General features: G+C 39.5%; 1 protein-coding gene and 1 long non-coding RNA gene across 2 annotated transcripts in view; one reads left to right on the forward strand and one right to left on the reverse strand.

The window, feature by feature from the left end:
* Positions 1–1,188: 1,188 nt before the first annotated feature.
* The window catches only part of LOC115157065 (contactin-associated protein-like 2), a 73,824-nt gene continuing 57,983 nt past the window's right edge, over positions 1,189–17,029 (forward strand). The window contains exon 1 of the mRNA XM_029704964.1: positions 1,189–2,412. Within this exon, the coding sequence (XP_029560824.1) occupies positions 2,331–2,412 (82 nt within the window). The 5' untranslated portion in view covers positions 1,189–2,330. The remainder of the gene's footprint in view (positions 2,413–17,029) is intronic.
* LOC115157066 (uncharacterized) lies at positions 13,483–14,155 on the reverse strand. The gene is made up of 2 exons (XR_003868378.1): positions 14,088–14,155; positions 13,483–13,593 (listed from the first exon to the last, which is right to left on the reverse strand). It is a non-coding gene; the product is annotated as an uncharacterized LOC115157066 (long non-coding RNA).

A 17,029-nucleotide genomic window follows, 5' to 3' on the forward strand; every position in this document is an offset into this window, starting at 1 on the left:
TTGATGGAGTTGGAACATGTGTATATTCAGCGGACCTACATCCCAGTCTCTTTGTCTACCACTCAAAGAAGAGAGCTACACATCTTCTCAGATGCCTCTACAGTAGCCATAGGAGCGATAGCCTACCTGAGAGTTATTGACTCGGAAGGTCAATGCCATGTTGGATTTGTCATGGGGAAATCAAAATTGGCCCCTCGTCTGGCCCATACTATCCCACGCCTAGAACTGTGCTAGCTGTTGAGATGTATGAACTAATCAGAGACGAAATGGACATTGATGTAAATGCGACCAAGTTCTACACAGACAGTAAGATAGTTCTCGGTTACATTCACAATGTCACCAAAAGATTCTATGTGTATGTTGCCAGTAGGGTAACTCGCATCAGGAAGTCTACCCATCCAGATCAGTGGTGTTATGTAAACACTGACAGCAATCCAGCAGACCATGCAACCAGGCCCATACTAGCTGCGCTCTTAAAGCACACCAGTTGGTTCTCAGGTCCACCTTTCCTGACCCAAGCAAACTCAAGTGAGCCTGAGTCCATCAATTTTGACCTTGTAGAGCCTCACACAGATGCAGAGATTCGACCAGACATCACTGTCTTCGCCACTAAGGTTTCTGGAGCTCAACTCGGCTCTCATCGCTTTGAGAGGTTCTCAAGCTGGAAAGCTCTCAATCGAGCCACAGCACGACTCATTCATGTTGCCAGATCCTTTCATGACGGTGCGGACAACACCAGCTGCAGAGACGCAGAAAATGGACAGCAGAAAAGCCAAATGTAAAAGTAGGAGATGTCTTATTGAAAGACAGTCAGGCGCACAGAAATGACTGGCCAGTCGGGCTTGTGGTCAAAACCTTTACCAGTAATGACAAAAAGGTTAGGAAAGTAGAACTAAAAATTGTTAAGCAAGGAGCTGCTAAGATGTTTCTGAGAACAATCTCGGAGATTGTTGTTCTTCTTTCTGAAGCATCCTAGAGACAAAAGATAAGAATAAAAGGACATTATTTGTTTCTTAATACATGTTTTATTTCATAGTGGCACAATTTAATTATGCCAGGCGGGGAGTGTGCTGCCATCCTGTTAGAAGGGAACAAATAATTATATTACAATGGTTAAAATGGATTTTCATTGTGTTCCATGGTGTTATTTGTCCCCTAGTGAAGCTTTCTGGTACTTAAAGACTGAACGCAAACAGGAAGTAGAGAATTCGTTCTGCACGCATAGAAGCCGCTAAAAACAACGCTACGGTGCAGGCCTTTCAGTGTAGCTATGTCTTGTCACGCTTCAGCCTCGGAAAATATTTGTTTGTAAATTCGATTCAAGCATTTAGCTAGTGATGATAATCTTGTTACTGATAGAGTTGCTTACATATCAATGTTGGTTGGTTGTATTTACTCACACAAATTGCAATGCTTTTCATGTATTCCGTCAGCTGTATTACTTTGCTCGTGCGTCATATAAACGAATTGTAAAACGTACAATACTGAAGTTTTGTTACTGTTTCTAGTGTAATATGTTATTTTGTCTCTACAGAGATGGTTGTACATTATTATAGTAATGAAAGGAGTTAGCCTATTACCATATGAGTAACAATTAGCTACATGGTTTGGCGTCATGCCAGATGCATGGTACCCTCGGCACGTGTTTTGCATTTTCATTCAACTTGAAATGTACAGCTACAGTATGTCGATTTGAGTCGAATACTAAAGTCTATTCTTTTCTGTATTTTGCAGTTTCACAACATAAACTTTTCAATATATTCATTCAAGAAAAGTCACGCCTTGGGAGTTTTATTGAAGACTTAGTTGTTAGCTATCTGTCTAGTTTTGCATGGGAACGCAATTCAAGGGCAGAATACCGCCGTAAATTTATTTCACCGACGCGTGTCCCCTTGTGTATGTTTGGTGGACCGTACCATCACCGAAATAAAGGGGAACAGCAAGACAATTTCCAATTCAGTACTTGGACAGTGGCGACTCTGTTTGTCCGGTCATAATTAGCAAGCGAGTATCCGTCAATGCAGTTAGAGCTAATGGGGCAGTGCAGTGAAAAAACATGGTTCGTGAGGATATTCTTTGAAAAAGAGGACCGTTTTTGTCTAGTGTTTAGTTTTGCTGGGTGACACTAGAGGTAGCGAATAATGCGCACCAGCGTGTAAGCGAGCCATTGCTTGGTAGCAGCCACTTTCTATATAGCTAATAAAGCCCTATCTGGATAGCTGTCTTCAGCTTGCTTCCGCCTAGAGAGGCGGGTTACTATACGAAACATCCATAGGCAACGGAAAACAACAACTTGCCACAATTTTCTTTGTTTCAAGGTCTAATTGAAGATGCTTCCTGGACCGGAGCTAACATTACTGCTCTGGATCTTCAGTTGCATCAGCAGCCTCAGCTCAACATCTTCAACACCCAGTAAGTAGGCTAACACACACTGTATGATATGTCCTGAGCTCCGTTGCTTTGTGTCCGTCTTGTGCAGGACAAGGACCAGGGTATTCATTGCAGGCTGAGTGTTATGCGTCAAAGTGTTTAACACTTCGACATCAGACCTGCTTGGAACACATGGCAGTAGAATAATACCGGTGTTTTCAGTGCTTATAACCGATAATCGTCTGTTATTGTATTTATTTATGGGGGATGGGGCTATGCTGCTTATTAGGCTACATTTGACCTGACTCCTTGTGTCGTTCGTAGATCCAATAGATGATTCTGAATGGCAGGCTACAGTATAGGCTACGTTTGGTCTGTGTCAAAATAATCTTCCACCTTGATAGATGTTTCTGCAGTTTTGTTTCGGGAGAGTGCGGTTTTTATTACAGTGCACTGCAATATAGTTTATTTTTACTGAAGGCACATTTAAGTCTCCAAAAAGTTTATTTAAAAATGCAATTTAAACGGTATAGATCAGGACACCTACTGTCGTTTTATTCTGTGATAAGTCATAAGTTAATTAAGCCTAATATTTAACGTGCATAAACACATGAAGGATAGCTATCGTAACAGCATGTGTTTTAGGAAGTTCTCTTTGCGTGATTTACTCTTTATTGCTAAACTAGTCTAAGCCAACATAGCAGGCATAAAATTAACTGGATTGACACAGCTTTATTGATGGCTGGGTGAGAGTGCTGGTCCCATGTGACATTAACTTTTAAATGGAACTGTTAAACATTAAGATCTGTACAAGCAAAGTCATTATTTAACCAATATATCTATACTGAATAAAAATATAAATGCAACATGTAAAGTGTTGGTCACATGTTTCATGAGCTGAAATAACGTGTTTCTCTCAATTTTTGTGCACAAATTTGTTTAAATTCCTGTTAGAGAGCATTTCTTCATTGCCAAGATAATCCATCCACCTGACAGGTGTGGCATATCAAGAAGCTGATTAAACAGGTGCACCTTGTGCTGGGGACAATAAAAGGCCACTCTAAAATGTGCAGTTTTGTCACACAACACAATGCCATAGACGTCTCAAGTTTTTAGGGAGAGTGCAATTGGCATGCTGACTGCAGGAATGTCCACCAGACCTGTTGCCAGAGAATTTAATGTTAATTTCTCTACCATAAGATGCCTCCAACATCGTTTTAGAGAATTTGGCAGTACGTCCAACTGGCCTCACAACCGCAGACCACATGTAACTATGCTAGCCCAGGACCTCTACATCCGACTTCTTCAACTGCTGTCACGTCCTGACCATAGAGAGCTCGTATTTTTCTATGGTAGAGTAGTTCAGGGTGTGACTGGGGTTTTTTGTCTAGTTTAATTTTTCTATGTTATGTTCTAGTTTCTTTTTTCTATGTTGGGGTTTTCGTATGATTCCCAATTAGAGGCAGCTGGTCATCGTTGTTTCTAATTGGGGATCATATTTAAGTAGTTGTTTTTCCCACTTGTGTTTGTGGGAGATTATTTTTGAGTTAGTGCATGTTGCACCTCTTCGTCATGGTTTGTTGTTTTGTTTATAGTTTATTGTATGTCTTGCATAGTTTCACATATAAATAAAGATGTGGAACGATACCCACGCTGCGCCTTGGTCTCCTTCATATGACGGACGTGACAACTGCGGCATCGTCTGTGACAAGCCACCCTGACAGCTGATGTAACTGAGGAGTATTTCTGTCTATAAAAAAAGCCCTTTTGTCAGGTAAAATTAATTCTGATTGGCTGGGCCTGGTTCTCAAGTGGATGGGCCTGGCTCCCAAGTGGGTGGGCCTATGCCCTCCCAGGCCCACCAGGCTGCACCCCTGCCCAATCATGTGAAATCCATAGATTAGGGCCTAATGAATTTATTTCAATTGACTGATTTCCTTATATGAACTGAACATCATTAAAATCGCTGAAATTGTTGCATTTATATTGTTCCGTATATTTTGTGTGTGGATGTGTGTGTTTACACATGTACATGTGCAAGAGAGACATTAAGATGTCCTGAAATGAGTGCATAGACGTCCCAGGACAGCAGTAAACAGACAACCAGATCAACTGAAATAAAACAAGAAATAGATCACATAACTCAGTGATATTTGGCTATTTAACAGACAATACATAGTGGTGTACGTCTTCGCCACACACCCCTCCCTTCTTGTCTCAACATTTTTTATTATACACAAGATACTTTATCTTCATGCTTTTCACTGACAGCTGCAACTCAATAATAAGCTAGTCCTACATTTGCCGCATGCGCTGCCCAAGGGGTCTGAATACGAATGCACTGTAGACAGGAGTAATTAGGAATTTTGGCAAATGTATTTCCCTATTGGAGGCGCCGCCTATGCCTGTCTGTGACGCTTGGCCTTAGTGTAACGGTAACCCATGATCATATTTGAGGAACAGAGGAAGGGGTATTACATGTCATTTCTGTCATACTCTATAACTGCCAATAGTCTGCTAAGAGGGAAAGATGATTAGCTCCTCCAAATTAAGCCATACAATTATCTGTCACTGTCATTTCTGTGTATTCAAGAGGTTGTGTACATTGTGGTAAAGTGTTCAGACGTTATGCCCTCGGCATTCATTCAGTGCGCGAAATAAGTTTGTTTCAGTGGCAAACTATCTTATCATCATGCCTGATAGAAAATAGAGAAACACACAGACAAATTAGAAAAACTATGCCCAAACTCAGTGAACACAGCCTGACCATTGACACGACTTCACAGGCAGAGCTGACTGCAGGCTGAGCTCACTGAGGTAGACACTAGCGTTTTTGGGGGGGCAGTGCCCCAGTGACAACAATTTTGGAGCCCGATGTGGCCCCCCTAAATGTGGAGTATGAAATAATTTTTACAAAGCTAATTTTTGCTATCGTTCTTTTTTTACATCCGTTATTAGACAGTGGCAACGCGGAACATGGTCTTTTGCCTGCTAATGCCTGCAATGCAGTGAAGAAAACGATGTGACAACAACGTCTAATGTAACTGGCCCCTCTAACAGTACAACTGGCCCCAGCTTGGCCCCCCCAGTTGAAATGGTCTAGAACCGCCACTGGAGGTAGTGACCTCACTAACACTATTTGAAAACTCTCTTGCCACACCAAAAGGATACATTTTTTCTTAACTCCAAATATACACTTGTTGTTATCATTATCGTCACAACTTGTGTTTGCAATGTTCCTTCAGTTTTTATAAATGAAAACGGAGGGAGAGAGAAACGGAGGGAGAGGGAAACGGAGGGAGAGGGAAACGGAGGGAAACGGAGGGAGAGGGAAACGGAGGGAGAGTTTGTGTGTTTGTGCCTATTAGAGCTACGAAACACATTATTTAATTGCTTTCCTCCAGCCTGCACTGACCTTTCACTATTTGTATGAGTGGAGAGGCAGAAAGTTTAGATTTAATGAAGGTTGGATTTCACCATTCTGAACGTCTCAGATCAGATTAAGCTGTAACTACCTGGTTACGTTCTCTACGTCTTTATACCGATTGTGTTAGACTAGATAAACATTGAAAGCCAAACTTCTATGGAAATACTATTGGATTTCAATTGTAGTGGTTTCCCTGACAGATTATCATGTTATTTAAGTGACTTACGTGGTTAAATAAGGGTTAGTAAATTAACATGGTAAAACCAGATTAGTTATTGTGCTAGTACCTTGTCAGTAGCTATATTTCCATTCATTTGTCCGGTAATTTTTTTTTTCGACATTTAGAAAGTTTGCATAGAACATAGATGTGACAATTGCTTTCTAGGTAAATGTAAACACACCCGTTTCTAGGTAAATGTAAACACACCCTATCTTGTGTCAGTAAAAACAGCTGGACGTAATGACGTCACACCTAAAAAGAACACTTTCGCAAAAACGTAGTGTCAAATAAAAATGTAGTGGTTGAAGTGTTTCCATTACTCATTTAGGCAAATTGCGCATTTAATAAATTGGCGACAGCCTGTATGCCCTCCCACCGATCTGTTTCATGTCTCAGGTAGCCCGCGAAAGCCAGCATGGGTAGAATGCAACACTTTACTAATATTTGCCATAGGTTCTAATAATTATCCTGTGCCAACGTATCGCCACGGTCCGTGCCATGGTGAAACTTACACTCCTGTAGATCTGAATTAATTGGATGGTGAAACTTGCCAGCCAACCAGAAAAGCAAGGCGACGCAATTCAGGCATTCTTGAAAGTCAGGACAATCCTTGTCCTGCAAAGAAAACATAATTTTTGTAGTTTTATTTTGCAAGCACTAGACATTTGGATTGAAATGTGGAGTGGAGATTTATAGTTGTGGTGACATCACCATCAAAATGATTTGGCAATCATAATTTGTCTCAATAAAGAAAGTTACAAATCCATCCATGTCGAACAGATAAAAATGTATATCTTTAGAAAATGTATCCTGTATCTGATGTTTCCATTACACGACGCAATTCATTTCGCAACATTGCTTTTGTTGAATAAACCTGGGTCAATGGAAACCTGCCTAATGAGAAGAGAAGCCAGGGACCAATCACCCTTGACTTCCATTGATGTCTCTGTGTTGACCTTTTGGTATTTGTAGTGACTGGGACATAAAGACCGACTCATTGTGGCCATGTGTCACATTTGTGTGTCAATGATTTCCTACAGTAAGATTCCATTTTAAAGGTCATGAACAGTCAAATCATGTTTTTCATGAAATTGGTAATTTGAAGGAAACCAGATCAAAGTATGACAATCAAAGTATGAAAAATGACTGTTGCTTCTACATTGATAAAATTGATCATGAGGTTACTGGTCCCCTCCCCCATGTCAAACACTTGGATTCATTATTAGGAGGACAAGGTGACATCACCTTAACTCTCATTTTAATACACCAATGGTAACATGATATTCTCTTACCTAATTTAAAAGATCCCAGAAACAGGGTTTGTCCCATATGTACCTCCTTAGTTTAGAGGCAATGGGGCCACACTCAAATGGGTGCTGAGGAGTATTTCTGTCTGTAATAAAGCCCTTTTGTGGAGAAAAATTCTGATTGGCTGGGCCTGGTTCCCCAGTGTGTGGGCCTATGCCTTCTCAGGCCCACCCATGGCTGTGCTCCTGCCCACTATGTGAAATCCATAGATTAGGGTCTAATTAATTTATTTAAATTGACTGATTTCCTTCTATGAACTGTAGCTCAGTAAAATCTTTGAAATTATTGCATGTTGCGTTTATATTTTTGTTCAGTGTATATATGTTTCTCCTTTCATCTGTGTCAGGTGTTAGCTTGCCAGTAACTAGCTATGTCTTCAGGTAGCATGGAACAAAAGGGGGGAAGGGTTGTTCAAAACTTTGCAGTTGTCAAGTCAATATCTGTCAATGCTGCTGTGAACTGCATCACAAGAGACATGTAAAAAAAAAAAAAAAAAAAAATGGAAATAATGATATCATAGGTGCAATTTCAGTGTTGTTTGAGTTGCTTTGTGTATCACCAAATTAGCCTGAGATGATTTTAATGCAACATTGCAACCAAGTTGCTTGACATAGGCGTTTCAAAGAGCTGGTCAGTCAAGGCAAGCTCATAAATATAAGTTCTCCACCCACTCGGCGTGTCTTTTCAAAGTTCCTGGTAGTTAGACATGAGAGAAAGTAATTTTCAGAATGACTGTTCAGGACCTTTAAAAAAGTGGATTGATCAATAAAAAATGCAATGTATAGTTTAAATTCTTAATTTTTTTACACAAGAAATTAAATCTTAGACCTAATCGCTTAATTCATCAGACTCAATATACTTTCCCTGGCTAAAGGATTTAAATAAATCTAAATTTGAGTAATACAATTTGGCCAATTAAATAAGTAAATCCAGTTGAAAAATGAACCCAGTCAACCCTCACTAAGGTAGCTTAAAGACCTGCATAGAGAAGTCATAGGGAATAGACTTAAACAAATCAGGTCTCTCTTTAGTTCACCAAACGAACTATAAAAACAGATGAATCATGCATATGAGGCATAAATACCGGCAATGGACTGTACAATAAACATATGGCACAAAAGAGAGAGGATTATTACTATGTCTGAAAGAGAGACTACTTACAAATGCTGTATGGATTTTATACTTGTGTCCAGTGACCCTAAATAACTAAATGTTAACAATAATATTGAACTGAAGCTGCTGCGTGGGTCATGTAAGTAGGGGAATAATGATTGCGTCTCCAGATAATAATCTTGCTGCATATCACATTTTGAGAATGAACCTCTAGATTGGTGTTTTTTTGTTAGGCAAATGAGAAAGCTCATTAAGATTCTAGACACCTGCCACCATCATTTGTCAAACCATGTGACGACCCTTACCATGACCCTCCCCCCATCCTCCAGGATCCTCCTTTTGTTCACTCTTGGTGGACACCTCCAGAACAAAGACCTGCCCAAAATCAGCCCCCAAAATAACAATACCACAATAAACCACATTAAATCTCTAATAAAATGTTGCCGTTATTCCACTGTCACTGGCATTGCACATATGGAGACAGCTTGGCCTCATGGCCTCTATACATGCATATCTGAAATGTTTACGTATTTATCACATTGTTGTTTGCATTTGGATTGAGATGGGGGATTAAAACCGTAGGAAACACACTCCCAGTCACAATGTCTTGCCATGGCTGATTGCTGGTCACAACTCTCTGTGTGTGATTGTGAAGTGAATCATTGGGGTTGGAGTCCCAGCAAGAGAAGATTAAAAAGGAAGCACTCATGCACCCGCTTTCAGGCAGCAGACCTCCCCGCGGATCACCAGCTTTTGACAGACCATGTTTTCGTAAAAAATCTGTATTCATTTGTGAGCAGTGCGGGCAGATGCTGTGTTCAGTATGATTGGGTCGAACAAAGAGAGGGAGCCGAGGAGGGAGCTATTCAAAGCCTAGCTCAGTCATTACCACTTGATGGGGCTGTGGGTTGGAGAGGCATAATTGACAGCGTTCACAACAAAAGTAATCACCAGTATTAACTCAACATATGGAGTGTCAGTCAGTCAGACTCCCAAGATGACGCCCAACACTGAAATCTGAGATTAAAATCAAAACTTTATAATTTTAGGGAGGTTGTAAAAAAATATATGTTTACTGTAATTAGCTCCAGTTGAGTTAGCTAAATAGTGGAAATTGAATAGCTTTGTTTACCACAAGCTTCAGGGGCTTAACTTAAAGCCAGCTCCTGCTGTGAATAGAGGTATCCAAAAACATGGCCTTGTATGAAATCCATGATCAAATATAGCATGCACAATGATGTTGAACTGTAGCTGCTGTGTTCAGTATGATTGGGTCTGTATTAAACATGATCCTGTTTGAAACATTGTATCTATGCTACAGTGGGGATAGTTGAGTGCATTTGAGTGTGGCTCTATTGCCTCTAAACTAAGCAGGTACATATGGGACTAACAATGTCTCTGACCGATCTTTAGGCACAGAACTCTCTTTAAAGCAACTGCTCTGGTTTACTGTTAAAAACAACCTGTCTCATTAATCACTGTCCCCTTTTTATTGCACATTTTAAACCAAATGTTTTTCATACTGTAGCAGCAGCATAGTAGTTTTAATGTGATGCAGAAGTGGGCTATTTTTTTTCTATTCTTGTGTGTTAATAGATAGTTAAATGACGCATACAGATAATTGTATGAGAAGATGGTAATTATAGTTTGAATTTATTTTGGAGTTTTTGCACATCTAGCATTGGATGGGGGGCAAAATAAACGATAACTGAAAGAAAACATTCATTGAGCTTGCAAGACGGGGGTTCCCAAACTTTTTAACTCAGGCCCCCCTTCCAGTATTGGGGAACATCCCGCCATGTTCATGACACAAACTGTTAACACGCCTCGTTGGTGGAGAGAAAAGTTTTACAGCTTTACATGTAAAACTTATTTCCTGAAATTCTACACATTTTATCATGGAGTGCAGAGAAAATTATGCAGTTTTAAAGCTCATTTTCTTGTAATTCTATAAATTTTGCCATGTGTAATGTGTGTTCATGTGATATTTGAATGACTCAAACATTACAACAAAATCTATGGTCCCCCGTGCCGATGCACCCCGCAGTTCGGGAACCACTGATCTGAGATACTTAATGAGATGACTGTACTTGGTATAAACCTTGTCAAATTTCTCTATTTAAATGAGCTTTTTGATTCACCTCTCCTCATATCCATTCAGACTCATTCACTGATTTCTCCCCCTGCATTACTTTCGAGGAGGAATTCATATTAAGTTTAGACCCACCCAATTTATGTCTGCGATATTAACATAATTATTTTCCTGGTTATTCCAGTTCTTAGAAGGCATCCATTATTGATCAATGTCACATCCATTTCTCTGGCAGAATATCACCTGTAAATCAAATCAAATTTGATTGGTCACAAACACATATTTAGCAGATGTTATTGCAGGTGTAGCGAAATGCTTGTGTTCCTAATAATAAGTAATATCTAACAATTCACAATACACACAAATCTAAAGTAAAAGAATGGAATTAAGAAATATATAAATATTAGGATGAGCAATGTAGGAGTGGCATTGACTAAAATACAGTAGAATAGAATACAGTATATACATATGAAATGAGTATGGTAGTATGTAAACATTCAAGTGACCAGTGATTCCACATCTATGTGGGTGCAGCCTCTAAGGTGCAGGGTTGAGTAACTGGTAGCCGACGAGTGATGGCTATTTAACAGTCTGATGGCCTTGAGATTGAAAAACAGCTTCTGTCTCTCAGTCCCAGCTTTGATGCACCTGTACTGACCTTGCCTTCTGGATGATAGCGGGGTGAACAGGCTGTTGCTCAGGTGGTTGATGTCCTTGATGAGGTGGTTGATGTCCTTGATGATCTTTTTGGCCTTTCTGTGACATCGGGTGCTGTAGGTGTCCTGGAGGGCAGGCAGTGTGCCCCGTTAGGTTATGTCCTTATGGAAGTACTGTACATGAGAAGTAATGTTACCTATACCTCATGTGATATGGATGAATTTTAACTCCTTGGCAGAAGAATTAGCCTCATCAACTCAAAGTAGACATTCCAACAACTGTAGGTACAGTATACAGTACCTATATAGCAGCAGTTACTGAATTCAGATGTAACAAATGTATTACCACTCCTGCAAATAAAGTCCTGTGTCTAAATTGGCAATGATCGAATGGTGTTTGTGCATCTAGCGTTGTGGTGTTAAGGAGCAGCATCTTGAGAGTTATTTAAACACTCAAAAATACCCATTTGCTTTGAAGGACAGCAGTAGGTGGAAGGAGCGTGTTTAATTTGATGCTTGGTTACTCTCTGCAAATCTCACAGGGATGGCTTCTGAAAGCTTGTTGCTTTTGTTCAAACTAATCTAAAAGGCAAGGAAATGTAAATATGTCAATTTGACTGACATGTAACAGAGCAATATGTCATTTGAAGCAGAATTGCTCCACCGTGAATAGAAATGTGTAAATTTGTGATTTGCTGCCACATTTCAATTTGGTATCCCTGTTCTCTGATGTTTTAATGTGTTCTACAATACAGTTCAACATTCAAACATCACTCTATCAAACTTCCCAGCAGAATAAATTATTTAGCTTCTATAATTTCCCACTCAGAGAGCTAAGACTTGGTGCTCAATGAGTAGTAGCTAATTCATTATCACAGCAGAATGAAAGTACAGTAATGGTCCCACTGAGAATAATTATTCTTAGAGCTTAATTTGCTGATATAGTGAATTAAATCTGCTCCAACACTTTCTTTTTCTGCTTTTATATTCATCCTGTGAGCAAGTGTCCTTGCGACACTCATCGGCTTTGCAGGGGCCTACTGTACAGTTTAGTATTGTCTGCACGTGTGGCATCAGCTCCATTCACTCATTGTTGAAAAATAACAGGGGAAGAGAAGGACAGAAGCCTATAAGACAGCTAATTTCCCCTCTCTCTCCCCCTCTCTGGAATACCATCAATACAATAGCTACCTAGTTTGACTCAGGAAAATCTTTGAACAAGGTCAATATACATAGCCTATGTACCGCTGCATAGATCCATATCATTGAACGCATACATTGGAGGTGACAAAACATGCCATTCCATTAGTTTAAGCGGAGGCTATGCTCCAATAACAGCTCAGCTGCAGCCACTGCTTTGGCTGTGCTAATAAGGCCCAGAAAGTCAGAAGCTCCAAATGTGACATATTGAATCTAACCCATGACTTATGCAGTGGTATAAAAAGTACCCAATTGTCATACTTGAGTAAAAGTAAAGACACCAGTACCTTAATAAAAAAAATACTCAAGTAAAAGTGTAAGTCACCCAGTAAAATACTACGTAAGTCAAAGTATTTGATTTTAAATATACTTAAGCATTTTTGCAATTACATTTACTTTGATACTTAAGTATTAAAAGTATAAATCATTTCAAATTCCTTGTATTAAGAAAACCAGACAGCGCCAAAAGAATAGTAATATGGATAGCCAGGGGCACACACCAAGAATTTACAAAGCATGTGTTTAGTGAGACCGCGAGATCAGCGGGAGTAGGGATGAACATGGATGTTCTCTTGATAAGTGCATGAATTGGACCATTGTCCTGTCCTGCTATGCATTTAAAATGTAACAAGTACTTTACACCACTGTACTTGTGTTCCGGTGTGACCATAATAAAAAAACTATTAGACTATTGTCTAAATACTGTAGTATTACTATATTGATTTACTATTCACTGTAGTGTTTCTGCAGACTTTACTGTATTGTTTTTGCAGATATGACTAGTATACTGCAGTATTGTTTTTGTGAAAATTGCTACTAGTATACTGTAGTATTTACTGTAGTGTTTTTGCAGACACGACTTGTATACTGCAGTATTTACTGTAGTGTTTTTGTAGACTAAGGGGTGCTTTTATACATTCCCTGCATGTCCTCCCATAATAAGGGTTCAGAGGGAAACACTGAGAAAACCTTTGGCTCCTATCCGGTCACTCAATATTCTTCAGTTACAAGATTGTAACGATTGAGGTTTAGGGGAGAGTTCTGGTGATGCCCATCCACTGTGGGACTCCAGTTAAAGAGCAGGCGGAGGCAGTAATGCAGTTCAGTGTGAGGCTTTATAGACTCAGGCACTGAGATGATACATGGAATGATTGACAGTTGAGACTTGTCTTGAGACTTGGTTGGCTTTGTATGGAGTATTGTTGATCTAAAAAAAGAGACACAGCAAGGTACAAATAACATGCCATAACAGCAATGAACATACACCATTAATTGTCCATTAATGTCAATAATCAATGACAATATGCAATAAGCATATACATTTTGAAAACTATGCATAAATATAGCAGCAATAAACAATGAATTTCAGAAAGGGGTGCAGTGGCATGCTGCATGGTAGGCCGAAGTTATACAGTAGCAGGATAGTTTAATCAATGGCTACATGCATAGCATAACAAACAATATAAAGCTAACAAAAGTAGCAAGCATAGCCATAAATCAGGCCAAATTAGCATAACAAAAGGCAATGCACAAAAAGTGCAAAATTTATAGGCATGTGTCTATTAACACTACAAGTACCAAAGAGAACAGAACTGTGACTGAGCCGTTAGCATTTCGCAGCCATTAGTGGCCGATATCAACTATACAAAACAAACAATGGCGAGAGAGTCCTCTTTTAAAAGATAAAAGGCTTGTGCTCACATTTCGATGACACGTACTGGTTGTTCATTGTGAGAGTTGTTTGTCGCGCTCAACTACTCAGCTCTGTCTGGGTGAAGGACCCGGATTAAAAAGAGGCACCTTCGAACATGCCCGTATAAATACCTTGCCGTAGAGTTTTATAGAGTGCCCTCTGTCCTCCTGTGATTATAGAGAGGGTTAAGGGCACACCTGCCTCGAATGCCCTCCCCCACATCCATGTCACAGTACAGAATTCCTTGCTCTAAGATTAAAAACCAACCGGCAGTTCATTTGGGCTTTAACAGTATAAATAATCAACAATCACCAGACAACCAATAATACATACCCAGATAGTGGCTAGCTCAACTTTTTTAATTTTTTTAACTAGGCAATCATACAATCATAAATATGCAAAGTATTTTAAATGATCCTCTTTGATGAAATGATATGTGACTTGAAGTCCTAAGTATTTATGATTGTCTGAGTAGAGCAAGGTGTTGTCTGGTCCGTTGCATTGCTTAGAACTGTTGACCCAACTCAATAGGTGGTCTGTCAAGAACCTGTGTCTTATGTTCTTGTCTGGTTGAGATGTTCCCCTCATTAAACAGTAACTCGTATAGTCTGGTAGTTGTGCCATTTTAGTTAAACCTAGTCGGCAGGTGTTACAATATACTAGTCATGTTGTCTACAAAGACACTTAAATAAATACTACAGTATACTAGTCATGTCTGCAAAACACTACAGTGAATACTACACTATACAGTACTACAGTCATGCCCACAAAACACTATAGTGAATACTATAGTATACTAGTCATATCATAGTAAGCATTACGCAATCGAGGGATACTACAGTGGGTAGTATAGAACTCTCCAGTATACTACAAAATTATATAGTTAGCGCTACACGTTTGAGGGATACTACAGTGTGTTGCATAGAATTATATAGTATACTACAACATAAAGTAAGCACTACATGACTACAGTGTGTTGTATAGTATTATACAGTATACTACAACATTCTAAGGTAAGTACTACCCATGATCAAGGGATAGTACAGTTTACTACAGAATTCTATAGTAAGTACAAAAGTATTCTATAGTAAAATGAAGTATTTTTTTATGTGGGCGAGGTGAGCGAGCGGTCTGATTAACATGCCACACTTCTCAGGGTATTACACTGACCTTGGCGCAGCAAAAAGACATGGGTCATCAACAAATTAAAGGAGCATTACATGGTGGACCCAATTCATTAGCCTATCCCCATCAACATTGTCTTGCATATTTAGAAGGCTTCCGGCTTTAAATTGCTTCATAAAATGAAGAAATGTGTCTGACTATAAGTCTTAGGCCTAGCTTGATGACAGCTAGTGGGTGTGTGGCTATAGTCACCAGTAACCACATTACCACTCATGTTTTGTGTAGATAGATATGTAATATAGGCCTAGTTCCATGTGATGTAAATAGAATAAACTGCCTATTCTCCACTAAAACAAAACTCAGCAGCTCATGCACTGTTAGACAAGAAATTACCAATAAGGAAAATGTGCTGATGTACAGAATATCCAGTGGCCATTTTGAAACATTAGCTCCCCTGTAGTCATCGCGCTCAATTAATTTGTTTTCATGTAAGCCCAATGTTTGTTAATGTTGTGCTACTATAGCCACAAGGCTGCTGGAATTATTCTCCCTATGTTTAAGGAAAATATGTACTGCCAGTCCTAGACATGAGATGAGAGTGGGCCTTGCTGCTGCTGATATTGAAGGTCTTCGTTGTGCTCTTAGCAGAAATGAGGCTATCACAGGAGACTGCACTTAGGCTCTGTTGCCAAATCAATAACATTGGACTGTCTACATCAGAGATGGGGAGATCTGGGCTCAGCCTACAGCTACAGTAGATGAACAGCAGTCTGAGAAATGAGCTGTCAGCATCTAAGCCATGCCTTTATGCGCCAAGGAATTCATCTGGTTCACTTAATGTATGTTCAACCATCTGGGACAATCTCACTACAACAGACGGTCATGATACAAGACTTGTCTCGGTGTGTGTGTGTGTGTGTGTGTGTGTGTGTGTGTGTGTGTGGGTGGGTGTGCATACAGCACAATATTTGCTCACAGATGATGAGTAAAACTCAGTCAACACTCAGTGTATGACTAATCTGGTGTATAGAAAACTTTTGTAATGCCAAAGCTACAGTATTGTGATGAAGTTCTTCCATTTTCAAGTTCTGCTCTCAAAACGTTGACAAAGTCTGTCTTGGAAAGCAGTGGGGTATTTTCTAAAACATGGCAGTGTGTTTCAACATTTTCATCCACAAATAATTGTTAGGTTTCTTGGGTCTTTAGAAAGTGTTTGTTGTCTGGATACCTTTATTCTGTTGTGAGGGGCTACACATTCTCTCTCCACCTGTCAAAATACAAAGAGGAAATTACGTGTTTGTTCTTTTGCATTTCTATCAAACAAAAAGCATTCCTTCTTTGTCAGTCTGGGCAGACACTTTGATGGAGGCAATTTTCTGTTAAATGTTAATTGAGGCAAATGAAGGGAAAGTAACAAACAATCAATATAACTCCGTAGGCACTCAGTGTTCCAGCAACATTCTTACTGTAGGGGATTCAGATGTCCACAATCACATTGGTCCTTGTCTAGTGTCATAAACCACGTTTCCATCCAGTTTTTATGTGAGTAAACTCATATCGTATAAAATAAATATATTTTATAAATGCCGACACATTTGTTTGTTGGACATGGTGGGATCTGTTTGTGTCAGTCAAATTAAGTATACAAGAAATGGCGGTGGAAACGCCGCTATGCGCAAATATTCATATAATAACCATTATATCGAAGTAAACTTGGAGTCACGCGATGATATTGTGTGTGGTCCTCCCACTATGACTCGGGAAACCATGCAGTTTATTAGTCTACAGATTAAATATCTTATGAACTTCACAGGGCGGTGAAAGT

The sequence above is a fragment of the Salmo trutta genome, chromosome 21 (assembly GCF_901001165.1).
Source record: "Salmo trutta chromosome 21, fSalTru1.1, whole genome shotgun sequence".
NCBI lineage: Eukaryota > Metazoa > Chordata > Actinopteri > Salmoniformes > Salmonidae > Salmo > Salmo trutta.